The sequence below is a fragment of the Microcaecilia unicolor genome, chromosome 5 (genome assembly GCF_901765095.1).
Source record: "Microcaecilia unicolor chromosome 5, aMicUni1.1, whole genome shotgun sequence".
Classification (NCBI taxonomy): domain Eukaryota; kingdom Metazoa; phylum Chordata; class Amphibia; order Gymnophiona; family Siphonopidae; genus Microcaecilia; species Microcaecilia unicolor.
Window position 1 is genome coordinate 24,530,420 of NC_044035.1, and position 15,098 is coordinate 24,545,517.

The 15,098-nt window shown below is 51.2% G+C and overlaps 1 protein-coding gene across 1 annotated transcript in view; it reads right to left on the bottom strand.

The window, feature by feature from the left end:
* Positions 1 to 15,098, bottom strand: part of SMC3 (structural maintenance of chromosomes 3) — a 190,643-nt gene that overhangs the window by 155,981 nt on the left and 19,564 nt on the right. The window contains exon 5 of the mRNA XM_030202767.1: positions 8,755 to 8,826. Coding sequence (XP_030058627.1) covers positions 8,755 to 8,826 — 72 coding nt within the window. The remainder of the gene's footprint in view (positions 1 to 8,754; positions 8,827 to 15,098) is intronic.

Here is a 15,098-nt window from a genome sequence, read left to right on the forward strand (position 1 = left end):
AAAATTATCAGGTATGATACATAATTTTACCTTCCATATCATCAAGCTGATCAATCCATAGACTGGTGGGATGTACCGAAGCAGTACTCACCCAGGACGGGACATTGAAATCCCTGACCTCAACACTGAAGCTCCAAACCGGGCCTCCGCCCGTGCATCCACAGTCAAGCGGTAATGCTTGGAGAATGTATGAGCCGAAGCCCAAGTTGCCGCCTTGCATATCTCTTCCAAGGAGACGGACCCGGCCTCTGCCATCGAGGCCGCCTGAGCTCTAGTGGAGTGAGCCTTCAGCTGGATAGGCGGCACCTTCCCCGCGGCCACATAAGCCGCTGCAATGGCTTCCTTGACCCATCTTGCCACTGTAGGCTTAGCAGCCTGCAGACCCTTACGAGGACCTGCAAACAGGACAAACAGATGATCCGATTTCCGGAAATCATTGGTCACTTCCAAGTATCTGATGATGACTCGTCTCACATCCAGATATTTAAGAGCAGAGTACTCCTCTGGGTAGTCCTCCCTACGAAAGGAAGGGAGACAGAGCTGCTGATTCACATGGAAGCGAGAAACAATCTTGGGCAGGAAGGAAGGCACTGTGCGAATAGTCACTCCTGCCTCAGTGAACTGCAGAAAGGGCTCTCGACATGAGAGCGCCTGGAGCTCGGAAACTCTTCTGGCTGAAGTGATAGCCACCAAAAAGACTGCTTTCAACGTCAGGTCTTTCAGAGATGCCCTCGACAAGGGTTCAAAAGGCGGCTTCTGCAATGCTCTTAGCACCAGGTTGAGATTCCACGCAGGCACCACTGAGTGCAGAGGAGGGCGCAGGTGATTAACTCCCTTGAGAAAGCGCACCACATCTGGCTGCGAAGCCAGGGAAGCACCCTTCAGGCGGCCCCTGAAGCAAGCCAGAGCCGCTACCTGGACTTTAAGGGAACTGAGCGACAGGCCTTTCTCCAGACCTTCTTGCAGGAACGCCAACACTGAAGAAATTGGAGCAGTGAAGGGAGAAAGTGAGCCTGCTTCACACCACGCTGCAAATATACGCCAAACCCTGGCGTAAGCAGTAGAAGTAGAGCGCTTCCTCGCTCTCAGCATAGTGGCGATGACCTTGTCTCAGAAGCCCTTCTTTCTCAGACGCTGCCGCTCAATAGCCAGGCCGTAAGACCAAAGGGGGAGGGATCCTCCATCACCACGGGACCCTGATGTAACAGGCCATGCTCCACTGGCAGCCGCAGAGGATCGTCGACTGAGAGCCTGATCAAGTCCGCATACCAGGGACGTCTGGGCCAATCCGGACCCACCAGGATTACCCTGCCAGGATGCTTTGCCACCCGGTCTAGCACCCTGCCCAACATGGGCCAGGGCGGGAACACATAGAGAAGCTCTTGAGTCGGCCACTGTTGGAGAAGAGCATCTACTCCCAGGGATCGAGGGTCCCGTCCTCTGCTGAAAAAGCGCGGCACTTGGCAATTGGCCGATGACGCCATCAGATCTAGGCTCGGCTGGCCCCAGCGCTTCGTGATGTCCAAGAACGCCTGAGCAGATAGCTGCCACTCTCCTGGCTCCAAGGTATGGCGACTGAGAAAGTCCGCCTTGACATTCATGACTCCGGCAATGTGGGCCGCTGACAGCTGCTCCAGGTTCGCTTCTGCCCACTGGCATAGATTCATAGCCTCCTTGGCTAGAGGGGCGCTCTTGGTACCTCCCTGGCGGTTGACATAGGCCACAGCCGTGGCATTGTCCGACAGGACCCGTACCGGCTTCAACACCAGTACCGGGATGAACTCCAAAAGCGCCAACCGAATGGCTCTGAGTTCCAGGAGGTTGATAGACCACTTTGCCTCTGCAGGAGACCAGAGCCCCTGCGCTGTCCTTCCCAAGCAGTGGGCTCCCCAGCCCGACAAAGAGGCATCCGTCGTGACGACAATCCACTCTGGGGTCACCAGAGGCATTCCCGCAGACAACTTGTCTGTCTGCATCCACCAGCTCAGCGCCTTGCACACTGCTGGGTCCAAGGGAAGGCGCACAGCATAATCCTCCGACATCGGAGTCCAGCGCTGCAGCAGAGATTGTTGTAGTGGTCTCATATGAGCCCTGGCCCAGGGCACTACTTCCATCGTGGCCGTCATAGAGCCCAACAGCTGCACATAGTCCCAAGCCCGAAGAGGAGAGGCTACTAGGAACTGGTCCACCTGAGCCTGAAGCTTGACAATCCGATTGTCTGGCAGGAACACTCTGCCCACTTGGGTGTCAAATCGAACTCCCAGATACTCCAGGGACTGAGTCGGGCGCAGCTGGCTTTTCTCCCAGTTGATGATCCATCCCAGGGAGCTCAAAAGAGCAACTACCCGGTCCACAGCTTTGCCGCACTCTGCATAAGAGGGGGCTCGGATCAACCAGTCGTCCAGATAAGGATGGACTTGTACTCCTTCCTTTCGCAGGAAGGCCGCGATGACCACCATTACTTTGGAAAAGGTCCGCGGAGCAGTAGCCAACCCGAACGGGAGGGCTCTGAACTGGAAGTGTCGACCCAGGACTGCAAAACGCAGAAAGCGTTGATGAGGAGGCCAGATGGGAATATGCAAGTACGCTTCCTTGATGTCCAAGGATGCCAGGTACTCCCCTGCCTTCACTGCCGCTATAACAGAGCGGAGAGTCTCCATGCGAAAGTGCCGCACTTTCAAGGCCCGATTGACCCCTTTGAGGTCGAGGATAGGCCGGACAGAACCTCCTTTCTTTGGTACCACAAAGTAAATGGAGTAACGCCCCTTGCCAAGCTGACTTTCTGGCACCGGAACGACCGCCCCCAGGCGGATCAGATTGTCCAAAGTCTGCTGCACTGCCACAGCTTTGACCGGAGACTTGCAGGGAGAGAGTACAAACCCGTCTCTTAAGGGTCGGCAGAACTCTAGCTTGTAGCCGTCTCTGATGACTTCCAGCACCCAAGCGTCTGAAGTTATTGTGGTCCACTCGCCCAGAAACGAGGACAGCCGTCCTCCAATCTGCACTGGGGCGTGGACCAAGGCCCCGTCATTGGGTACGAGACCCTGGGGGAGGACCGGAGGGAGCACCTCCGGGACGGCGGTCTCTGCGAAAGGAATGCTGCTTGGGGGAGAAATTCCTCTTAAAGGAAGAGGGGGCAGAGGAACCCGACCTGCCCGGGCGGTACCGACGGGCTTCCTGAAACCGTCCTCTGGAGGTACCGGGACGAGTACTAGCCCGAGCCCTGACCTCTGGTAACTTCTTGCCCTTAGACGTGCCGAGATCGGTCACGATTTTGTCCAGCTCGACTCCAAAGAGCAGCTTGCCTTTAAAAGGCAATCTAGCCAGGCGGGATTTAGAGGCGTGGTCAGCAGACCAATGTTTCAGCCAAAGCCACCGCCGCGCAGAGATTGTCTGAGCCATGCCCTTAGCTGAGGCCCTCAAGACATCATACAGCAAGTCTGCCAAATAGGCTAAGCCCGATTCCAGGGCCGGCCAATCAGCCCTCAAGGAATGATCCGAGGGGGAAGCCCGCTGCACCATAGTCAGGCACGCCCTGGCCACATAGGAGCCGCAAACTGAGGCCTGCAAACTTAAAGCAGCCGCCTCAAAGGACGACCTTAAGGCCGCCTCCAATCTCCTGTCTTGGGCGTCCTTTAGGGCCGTGCCACCTTCCACCGGCAACGCCGTTTTCTTAGTCACCGCAGTGATTAAAGAATCCACGGTAGGCCACAGATAGGCCTCACGTTCACTTTCAGTCAAAGGATAGAGGCGGGACATAGCCCTAGCCACTTTAAGGCTCGCTTCAGGGACATCCCATTGAGCCGAAATTAAGGTGTGCATGGCATCATGCACGTGGAAGGTTCTAGGCGGGCGCTTCGTCCCCAGCATAATGGCAGAGCCAACAGGGGCTGAGGGAGAGACGTCCTCCGGAGAGGAAATCTTCAAAGTGTCCATGGCCTGTATCAACAGGTTGGGCAAATCCTCTGAGCTAAAAAGCCGCGCTGCAGAGGGGTCATCCGCTCCATCCGAGCGGGGATCCGTCTCCTCCAAGGAATCCGCAAAGGACAGTTGGGAGAACTCAGATACGCTGCCCTCATCTACATCGGAGGAGACAAAGTCCTCCAAGGCCTGGGAATCAACCCGAGGGCGTTTACCTCTGGAAACCTCAACCTCTTTACCGGACGAGGGAGCAGGGGCAGCGTTTTGCATAAGGAAGGCCTGATGCAGCAGCAAAACAAACTCGGGGGAGAAACCCCCTGGACTGTGCACTTCTGCAGCCTAGACGCACCCTCAACCGGCGCTCGCAAGAGCGGGGGAGAGACATGCTGCGCATCCAAAATGGCGTCCGGCGCGACACTCCGCGAAGGAGCCGCGGGGGAAGAACGGCGCTTAACTTTAGCCGCTTTTGTGCCGTCGCCCAAATTAAGGGCGTTCATGGCATTAATGTCTCCAACCTCAAGGGCGGCCCAAGAAGAAGCCGTCCGAGCCGCGTGGCCGGCCAAGATGGCGGAGGCGAGGAGCGGGGGATGGGCGTTTATGGCGGGAAAAACCGCCACACCGGATGAAGGACCGGGACATTCATCGGTCACGAAACTGTCACCCAACAAGGGCGAATCAGGCTTTAAGACCCCCGCATCCCCTCTAGAAGCGCTCAAGCGATCCGGGGAGCGACTCTTTGCGCCCTCGCCCTCCGACGCCATATGCCACGAGGAGAAGAATCGGGGAAACCCCTGCCCGCTATAAAAGGTAAAAATTACCTGCTTGCCGCTCCGAGCTGTAACGACCTGGTGTCCCAGTGAGTAGCTGCAATAAACGTTTAAATAAACGTCAAAATAAACGCCTTTAAGGACGTTCAAAAATTTTTTTTTTTTTTTTTTAACGGAGCCAGCGGGAGGGGGGAGAAAAGGAGGGACCTGGCACCACCAGGTTTGCACTTGCTCAAAAGAGCCCTCAACCCCAGGCACTCAACAAAACCTAAGAATTAGGCTTGGAGGCCTAGCCAGAGCTGCTGCTGTGTGTGACCACCACCTGCTGAGATAGAGAACATACTGAGGAGTTTCCGGCAGCACATGACCACATATAGGGAGGCAAAAGTTTGCTCTCTATCTCCACCTGCTGGTAGATGGACACAACCCACCAGTCTATGGATTGATCAGCTTGATGATATGGAACGATTGTTATGGATTATGCTAATCGTTCAACTATGGATTATTTGCGTGGATGCAGCCACAACATTAATTTGATTGATTAAAAGAGTGACAAATCTATTTGGATATGTTTCGTTAAATGATTCTACATTGGTGCATCCTTTACACATCTTTTAAAATAAATTTGCTTTAATTGATTCTATAGCATTAGTCCATCCTTTAGAAAATGCTAACATTTGCTTTTTAAAAAAAACAATACTTGCTTGTCGACTATCAATTTGCAAGATTATTTGACACTTTTTATTGTGTGTTTTCTTACTAACGCCTTTACAAAGTTTCATGAATCACTGTTTATCTTACTATTCGCATTAAACTGTCTGCACCAATTCGTCCACTCCCAATTGATCTAGAACCCCATGGTGTTAGGCATCTGTCATGAGTGAAATGTTGTCTAGAAGTGGTTGCAAGGGACATCCAGTGAGATACCTGGACTTTTGTAGCCACCAGAGGAGAGAATGTTTTACTGATGGAGTCAGCATGATTCTTATGGCCAGAGGTTGATGATGTTGGTCCCAGTAGAATGAGATGCCAATGTAGCAAGCCTATGTGCAATCTGGCCAACAGCACTACATGGACACCAGCAACCACGTGACTTAGGAAGCAATGGGTGTCTTTGACAGTCACCAATCAAGATTAACAGAGGCTATGGACCAAGGAGGTTAGTATGTGCTGCCTGTCTTCTGGGAAATGCACCCTGGCTGCTTTTGCATCTAAGTCTACTTCGATTAACTTGATAGTTTGTGCGAGTTTCAGCACTTATTTTTCCTTGTTTATGAGGAATCATAGGGCTCCAACTGTGTTCTGGAAGGCTGGCAGTATGGATTGTGGTATGGGGTGTGCCACAAGCCAGTTGTGGATAGAGATAACTTCTGTTATTCCATAGATGTGCAGCCACAATGGCTAGACACTTTGTGAACACTCGGGGTGCAAACAATGGGCTGAAGGGCAATACTTAAAACGGATTGTGATGGTCTTAGGTATTGCCAGTGTTGGGCATGGACTCAGATATAGGTGTAGGCATATTTTAGGTCCAGAGTGGATAACCAAACACTCCAATGCAAGTCTGCAGGATGAGTTCTAGGGTGTTCATTTTGAATTTTTATTTATTTATTTTTTTTACATTTGTACCCCGCGCTTTCCCACTCATGGCAGGCTCAATGTGGCAGGCAATGGCGGGTTAAGTGACTTGCCCAGAGTCACAAGGAGCTGCCTGTGCCGGGAATCAAACTCAGTTCCTCAGGACCAAAGTCCACCACCCTAACCACTAGGCCACTCCTCCACTCAATTTTTATGAAAACTGTTTAGGATGCAGATATCTTGAAGGGGCCATAGCCCTCCCATTTCCTTTGGGATGAGCAGGAACCTGGAGCAGAGGAGGCTCCCTATCCGTTTTCGCATCCTATTCAAACTTCTTCTACTAACCTATAAATGTACTCACTCTGCTGCTCCCCAGTATCTCTCCACACTCGTCCTTCCCTACACCCCTTCCCGTGCACTCCGCGCCATGGATAAATCCTTCTTATCTGTTCCCTTCTCCATTACTGCCAACTCCAGACTTCGCGCCTTCTGTCTCGCTGCACCCTACGCCTGGAATAAACTTCCTGAGCCCCTACGTCTTGCCCCATCCTTGGCCACCTTTAAATCTAGACTGAAAGCCCACCTCTTTAACATTGCTTTTGACTCGTAACCACTTGTAACCACTCGCCTCCACCTACCCTCCTCTCTTCCTTCCCGTTCACATTAATTGATTTGATTTGCTTACTTTATTTATTTTTTGTCTATTAGATTGTAAGCTCTTTGAGCAGGGACTGTCTTTCTTCTATGTTTGTGCAGCGCTGCGTATGCCTTGTAGTGCTGTAGAAGTGATAAATAGTAGGTTAGTAGTAACCAGAGCTAATATTGTGATGTCATAATGCCTCAGGCCACCAATAAGAGCCAACCTCATCAGTGATGTCACAATGGCTTGATTGTCCTATACTTGGCTCACTTTTATTACATAGCTCTTTGAGCAGGGACTGTCTTTCTTCTATGTTTGTGCAGCGCTGCGTACGCCTTGTAGCGCTATAGAAATGCTAAATAGTAGTAGTAGTAGTAGCTTTTGTCCTATTGGTTCAGTAGGACACTTTTCATCACTGCGCTGTGGAGGACCTCAAGTTCATCAGTTAGGTTTCTGACATGCAAACATGGCATTTCTGAAATTTCTTCTGGTCCCTTTGGTGGAGGAATTTGCTGGAAGTTTATTTTGTAGCCTTGTTTTATGATCCTTAACACCCATCAATCTGTAGTGACAGATTGCCAAGCCTCTCTGAAATCTTGAAACCTGTCCTCTTCTGGCAGCTAGACAAAAATTTTCTGGTCTTGGTGGGCACAGCCTGGGTAGGCACCTAAATCTTGCATTCAAGGCCTTTGCCATTAGATATCAGTTGGGGAAGCTGGACGTTGAATCTCTGCTCTCACATAACGCTGATAATGTTGTTTTGGATAGAACTGTTGGAAATACCAGGGTAAATATTCAGCAAGTGGCGGTCCGCATTTGATTGGCTGCTGCAGGCGTTATGACCAGATATTCAATGTCAGGTCATGTCTGATCACTGGCACTGAGTATCTGGGTTTCTGCAGCTGGTTATCCCTTCCTTATGAAGTGCAATACTCAGCACTTAACCGCTTAAGTGAAACGGAACAAGGATAGGACTGAGTTTTCTGCAGTCTGATTTGTCTGGTTAACTTAGGCGTTTAAGTGCTGAATATCAGCACTTAACCACATAAGTGCTGACTCTGTCCCCAGACTGCCCACAAAATAGCCAGTTCTGGTTTAGCGGTTAGTCCTGCAGTGGAAGATAAGTAGCCTAATGGTTAACACAATGAACTAGGAACCTGGAGAACTGGAGAGCTGAATTCAACTCCCCACTGTGGCTCCTTGTGATCCTGGGCAAGTCACTTAATCCTCTACTGCCCCAGGTACAAAGTCTTAGATTGTGATCCCACTAGGGACAGAGAAAATACCTGTATATAATAAATATAAACCGGTTGTACTACAGAAAAGCAGTATATCTACTACTACTACTACTATTTAGCATTTCTATAGCGCTACAAGGCATACGCAGCGCTGCACAAACATATATCAAATCCATGATCACTTTATTCAGTAGCACTAACCGCTTTAAGTGCCGCTGAATATCAGCGGATAGCCCCACACAAGCAATTTAACCAGGTGGGAGCCCCTCCTGCCCAGTTAAATCACTTTGAATATCAATCCCATTGTTGATACTCTAGTTCCTTGTAAAGAGGCTGATGAAACCTGCAGTATTGGGAAGCCTGGTCGGATGGCTGGAAGGATAATTTGTGTGTGATAGACCAATAATCTTGAACCTGAGACACATTATCCTTCACCTTGGGTTGTCCCCCAGAAAAGAAGCAAGCACTGCCTCTCTTTAAATCACTTTTGAATTGAAATGAGTTATTACTGGGCAGTAAATGGCTGACAAACTGATAAAGTGTAATATTATTAGTGTATAAATTCTAACCACAAAGAAAAAAGTACTTGTCAATTCAAGTATTAACTTACCGGCAATCTGTTGTCTGAGTTGTCAAATATAATTTCCACAAAGGCAGAAATAACACGAGGGCCTGTTCCTTCCTACCACAAAAGATTTATTTTGGTTATAATTTTTTTTTTAACATAGTAAGCATAGAGACATATTTTCAAAGCACTTAGCCTTCCAAAGGTTCCATAGAAACCTATGGAACTTTGGAAGGCTCTTTGAAAATATGCCTCATAGTATCCCCACCACTAAACTAAAAAAAACAAAACACACACACACACAACCCCTCCCCCCCCACATACAATTACAATAATCCATGATAGTTAAAAATGAATAAAACGAAAAACAGAAAATACAACATGGATGTCCATCATTAAGGCATTTAGCCTTAGCTTGCACAACTACATACCTTATATATGTATATATATATAACCCTCTCCCTCAGTTTTAGACTTTTAAGAACTTTTCTGCTTCTAATCTTCATTGCCAGAAAGCCTGTAAACAACTTCCAAAGTAACAGTGAAGATTGCCTCAAAGGCATCATTCCAACAAAGGGAGAGAAAGGTAGCTCTTTCAAAAAAAAAATTGCACTTTTAAAAACAATTTGGTTTAAACAGCAACACAAGATTTAATGAAAAATATCCTGTGGGTGGGGATCTAATTTTAACAACAGTCTTTGCTACAAATTTCTTCTGGGGGGGTGGGGGGAGGCAGAGAGAATGTATTTAAGTACATAAGTGTTGCAATACTGGGCCAGACCAAAGGTCCATCAAACCCAGCATCCTGTTTTCAACAGTGGCCAATCCAAGATTACACGTTGAGTGAAGAAATATTTGCCTGCAGGAAAGTGGTGATGACTGAATCTGAACAACCCTTCTTTCTCAAAGAAGTCCGGCTCAAGAGGCGGACCGAAAAACCAAAGTGGGAGGGTTCCTCCATGAGAACTGTGGCCTGGCAGAGCAGATCTGGTGATGGATGAAGGCGTAAAGGCTCATCAACCAACAGATGAATTTGGTCCGCAAACCATAGCCTCCTGGGCCAGTCCAGTGCCACGAGAATCACCTGACCTTGGTGAGCCTGAACTTGCCAGAACACCCGACCTATTAGAGGCCAAGGAGGAAAGACATAAAGCAGAACTGCTTCTGGCAAAGGCTGAAGAACATCTAACCCTTCGGCGCCTTGCTCCTGTCTTCTGCTGAAGATGTGAGAGGCCTTTATATTGGCGCCGGTAGCCATCAGGTCCAAGCAGGGGAGACCCCAACGCCAGACTATCAACTGGAAGGCGCACGGGAAAAGCTCCCATTCTCCGGGATCCAGAGTGATGCGACTGAGAAAGTCGGCCTGCACATTCTCCGCTCCCTCAATGTAAGCCGGAGAGAGCTGAAGCAAGTGAGCCTCTGCACACTGGAAAAGCAAGAGTGCTTCCTCTGCTAACAGAGGGCTGTGTGTGCCCCCCTGACGGTTGATGTATGCAATCGCTGTCATGTTGTCGGAGAGTACTCTCACTGGCCGTCCCTGGAGGAAATGCCAAAATGCCAGCACAGCAAGGTAGGCCACTCAAAGCTCCAAGCGGCTGATGGGCCAAAGAGATTCTTCTCTGGACCAGAGGCCCTGGCGATAATGGGAGAGACAATGGGATCCCCATCCGAGACACTGGCATCCGTGATCACCACTGACTAGTCAGGAATCTGTAGGAGAACACCCCGAAGCAAATGATCTGCCTGGAGCCACCACATCAGACAGTGTTGAGCCAAAGGCTGCCAAGTCAGATGTCTCCTGTAGTTGTCCGAAACCAGGGACCAGCAACTCAGTGTCACGTCTGTGGCCGTGACCACCCTCATACTTACCCTATTTCTGGGAGTCAGTGGCTGTGCTGGCTTCTGCTTGTCTCTGTGTCTGTCTCTGTCTTAGTTTCTCTCTGGCTCTGTGTGCTGATTGCCCTACTGAACCTCACCTGTGTGGGCTTTGCCTCTTCCAAGATGGCTGCCGCTGCCTCATCCTTGCCAGTATCCAAGATGGCTCCCGCTGTTCCTTCCTATGGAATGACTGCTTTGTGTGTCAAGCCTCTGTTTGGTTGCAAGGTGATTGCTGCAGATGTGGCTCTGGTCTTGATGGGCTTTATTAGTCACCTGAAGACTACAGTCCTGGCCTTTGCATTGCCATTCTCTCCGCAGTGCTTTAGGTCCCGAGGTTAGTGTGCTGTTAGCACCGTTTGCTTTCCTTGTCTTTTGCTCTGGGGGTTTTCAGCCCTTCTGTGTTTAAGGTTCTGTGGGCTTCCATCCCTTCTGTGTTTAATGCTCTGTAGGTTCCCTGCCCTTCTGTGTTTATTGCTCTGTGGGCTTCTTACCCTTCTGTGTTATTTGCTCTGTGGGTCTCCTACCCTTCTGTGGGTTTTCAGCCCTTCTGTGTTTATCGCTTGTGGGTTTCCAGCCCTTCTGTATTTATTGCTCTGTAGGTTCCCTGTCCTTCTGTGTTTATTGCTCTGTGGGCTTCTTACCCTTCGGTGTTATTTGCTCTGTGGGTCTCCTACCCTTCTGTGGGTTTTCAGCCCTTCTGTGTTTATCGCTTGTGGGTTTCCAGCCCTTCTGTATTTATTGCTCTGTAGGTTCCCTGCCCTTCTGTGTTTATTGCTCTGTGGGCTTCTTACCCTTCTGTGTTATTTGCTCTGTGGGTCTCCTACCCTTCTGTGGGTTTTCAGCCCTTCTGTGTTTATCGCTTGTGGGTTTCCAGCCCTTCTGTATTTATTGCTCTGTAGGTTCCCTGCCCTTCTGTGTTTATTGCTCTGTGGGCTTCTTACCCTTCTGTGTTATTTGCTCTGTGGGTCTCCTACCCTTCTGTGGGTTTTCAGCCCTTCTGTGTTTATCGCTTGTGGGTTTCCAGCCCTTCTGTATTTATTGCGCTGTGGGTTTTCTGCCCTTCTGTGTTTATCGCTTTGTGGGTTTCCAGCCCTTCTGTGTTTCTTGCTCTGTGGGTTTCCAGCCCTTCAGTGACCATTGCTTTGAACCTGCCTACTGCCAGAACCCGGACATTCCCTGCCTGTCTGCCTTGCCATCGCCTAGGGGCCAGGGGGCACTCCTGGACCTTCATTCCTGCGGTTCCTGTAAGTCCTACCGGCTGCCAGAACCTGAGGGCTCAACCCGAGGGGGAAGGCAGTCAAGTGTAGGTGAAGCTTAGGTCCAGTCCGGGTTCCAGTCCAGCGGGTTTCTCTCCTGTATGTTCCAGTCCGGTGGGGCCACTCCAGTGTGTCCAGTCCAGCGGGCCCCACTCCAGTGCGCACCCGTCCGGTGGGTTCCAGTTCCGAGGGTTCCGGTGTAGAACTCCAGTCCGGAGTTCCGGTCCAGTTTTGTTTCCTCCCTACCTGGACGGTGATTTTGCCTTAAGGACTCACAAACCCGCGCTTCCGGGGAGGAAGCCTGAAGGTATGCCATGGTCTCCGAGAGCGCGGCAAGCGCGTGAGTCGCGACAGAATGCAAAGGCCATGAGTCCGGCAAGATCAGCCGTCCAGGTTGGCTACCTGTCCACAGCTTCGTTCCCTGTGGACAATCCGGGTGCAGTTTCTGATTTTGACTCTGATCTTTATGTCAGCCCAGTTTCTTTTTTGGGTCCTTTTATGACGCTTCGGGAGTACCGAGATAAACTTTTGTCTGATCCAGCCCTGAAGGCTACTCCTGAAGCAGCAGCTGAAAGAAAGCGTCTCTGGTGGCGTCTGGTCCGCTATAGCCCAGTTTCTGACATGAATCCTGCTATCTCGCTCTGTGAGTACCGCCTCAGACTCCTGGAGGAGCCAGCTCTGCGGGATACTCCAGAAGCTGAGGCCGAAAGAAGACGCCGGGGAATTCCTCCGCTCTGGTCTCCTCAGCAGAGCAGCCTGCGGTACCATAGCGGGTTAGTTCCTATTCGGGATTCCAGTCCTCCGGCGCTGAGTCCAGTCCAAGGAGAGTTTCAAGTGGAGCCTTCAATTCCGGTTCGAGTGAAGCCGCCAGTTAAGCCTCTGAGTTCGTTCCGAGGGACGGTCCTGACCAGGTCTCTGAGGACGGGCCGAGTGAGGCGTCGGACCAAGCCCCTGACCCCAGTTCAAGTAGCGCGGCCGCTTAAGAGCCTGAGTCCAGTCCAGGGGATGCTTCATACTGAACCTCCAATTCAAGTCCAAGTAACGATGCCACTTAAGGCTCCGAGTCCAGTCCGAGGGAGGCTTTCGATGGAGCCTTGGATTCCTGTTCGAGTGGAGCTCCAGGTCGAGCCTCCAGTCCTCGTTCAACTGGCACGCCCTCTGAAACCTCTGAGTCCAGTCCGTGGGGTGCTTCTGACGGAGCCTCAGATTCCTATGCAAGTGGCGCTCCAGGTCGAGCCTCCAGTCCTAGTTCAAGTGGTACGCCCTTTGAAGTCTCCGAGTCCAGTCCGTGGGAAGCCTTCGATGGAGCCTCAGATTCCTGTGCAGGTGGCGCTTCGGGTCAAGTCTCCGGTTCTTGTTCAAGTGACCCGTCCAGTCAAGCCACTGAGTCCAGTTCGAGGGGGGCTTCTAACCAAGCCTCCGGTGCCAGTCCACAGGGTGGTTCAGGTGGCACCTCCGCTTCCAGTCTGGAGGGCACCTCCAATCAAGCTCCGAAGGCCAGTTCGAGTGGCGCTTCAGATCGAGCCGCCGATCCCTGTCCAAAGGGTGTGTTCGGCCAGGCCTCAGTTACAGGGCCGTTCCTGCCATGAGGCAGAGGGCGCCTCGAGTTGCAAGTCCAGTCAAGATGCTGAGTCTGGACCGAGTTGCAAGTCCAGTCAAGATGCTGAATCTGCATCGAGTGCAGAGGTCAGCCAAGATATTGAGTCTGCTCTTGAAGATGAGATGACGTTCCAAGAGGACTGTGATAGACCTTGTTTTGATTCAGCCTGGGAGAAGACCTCCGAAGCAATAGCTGAGAGAAAGTGTGTTCAACGGCATGGGGCCCGGAGAAACCCATTTTCTGCATTTCAGCCTGCTAGCATGCTCTGGGGATACCAGGGCCGTCTCCTCTTGAACCCTACTCGGCGGACGCCGCCTGAAGCTAATGCTAGAGAGACGTCCCAGTCCGGCCAGAGGGGTGTGTCCAGCCCTGCAGCTGAATCATTTCCAAGTTCCAGTTCCAGCCAAGATGCTGACCCTGCTCCTAGCTCCAGTTCCAGCCAAGATGCTGAGTCTGTTCCAAGTTCCAGTTCCAGCCAAGATGCTGACCCTGCTCCAAGTTCCAGTTCCAGCCAAGATGCTGACCCTGCTCCTAGCTCCAGTTCCAGCCAAGATGCTGAGTCTGTTCCAAGTTCCAGTTGCAGCCAAGATGCTGACCCTGCTCCGAGCTCCAGTTCCAGCCAGGATGCTGAGTCCGTTCCAAGTTCCACTTCCAGCCAAGATGCTGACCCTGCTCCGAGCTCCAGTTCCAGCCAAGATGCTGAGTCCGTTCCTAGTCCCACTTCCAGCCAAGATGCTGAGCCTGCTCTGAGTTCCAGTTCCAGTCAAGCTCCTGACGCACGCCTGGGTTCCAGTCCCGGTGTGCTTCTTGACTCTAGTCCGGGTCCCAGTCCCGGTTTGCTTCCTGAGTTCAGTCTGGGTTCCCTCAGAGAAGGGTTCCTTTTGAACATGGTTCCTCTTGATGCATCCAAGTTCCTGAGTTGGCCCAGCGGTGATTGGAAGGAGCCTCCTGTTGACAAGTTCCGCTCCTGTCTGCCAGTTTTGAACTTCTTTGTGACTTCCAGTCCAGTGATCCATGTCTGGGGGTTGAAACCGATCAGAAGGTTTCACCACAGTTACCCCTGGACACCTGATCTCCTCAGGGAGACCGAGAGGGGGGTCTTGAGGAGGGGGTACTGTCACGTCTGTGGCCGTGACCACCCTCATACTTACCCTATTTCTGGGAGTCAGTGGCTGTGCTGGCTTCTGCTTGTCTCTGTGTCTGTCTCTGTCTTAGTTTCTCTCTGGCTCTGTGTGCTGATTGCCCTACTGAACCTCACCTGTGTGGGCTTTGCCTCTTCCAAGATGGCTGCCGCTGCCTCATCCTTGCCAGTATCCAAGATGGCTCCCGCTGTTCCTTCCTATGGAATGACTGCTTTGTGTGTCAAGCCTCTGTTTGGTTGCAAGGTGATTGCTGCAGATGTGGCTCTGGTCTTGATGGGCTTTATTAGTCACCTGAAGACTACAGTCCTGGCCTTTGCATTGCCATTCTCTCCGCAGTGCTTTAGGTCCCGAGGTTAGTGTGCTGTTAGCACCGTTTGCTTTCCTTGTCTTTTGCTCTGGGGGTTTTCAGCCCTTCTGTGTTTAAGGTTCTGTGGGCTTCCAGCCCTTCTGTGTTTAATGCTCTGTAGGTTCCCTGCCCTTCTGTGTTTATTGCTCTGTGGGCTTCTTACCCTT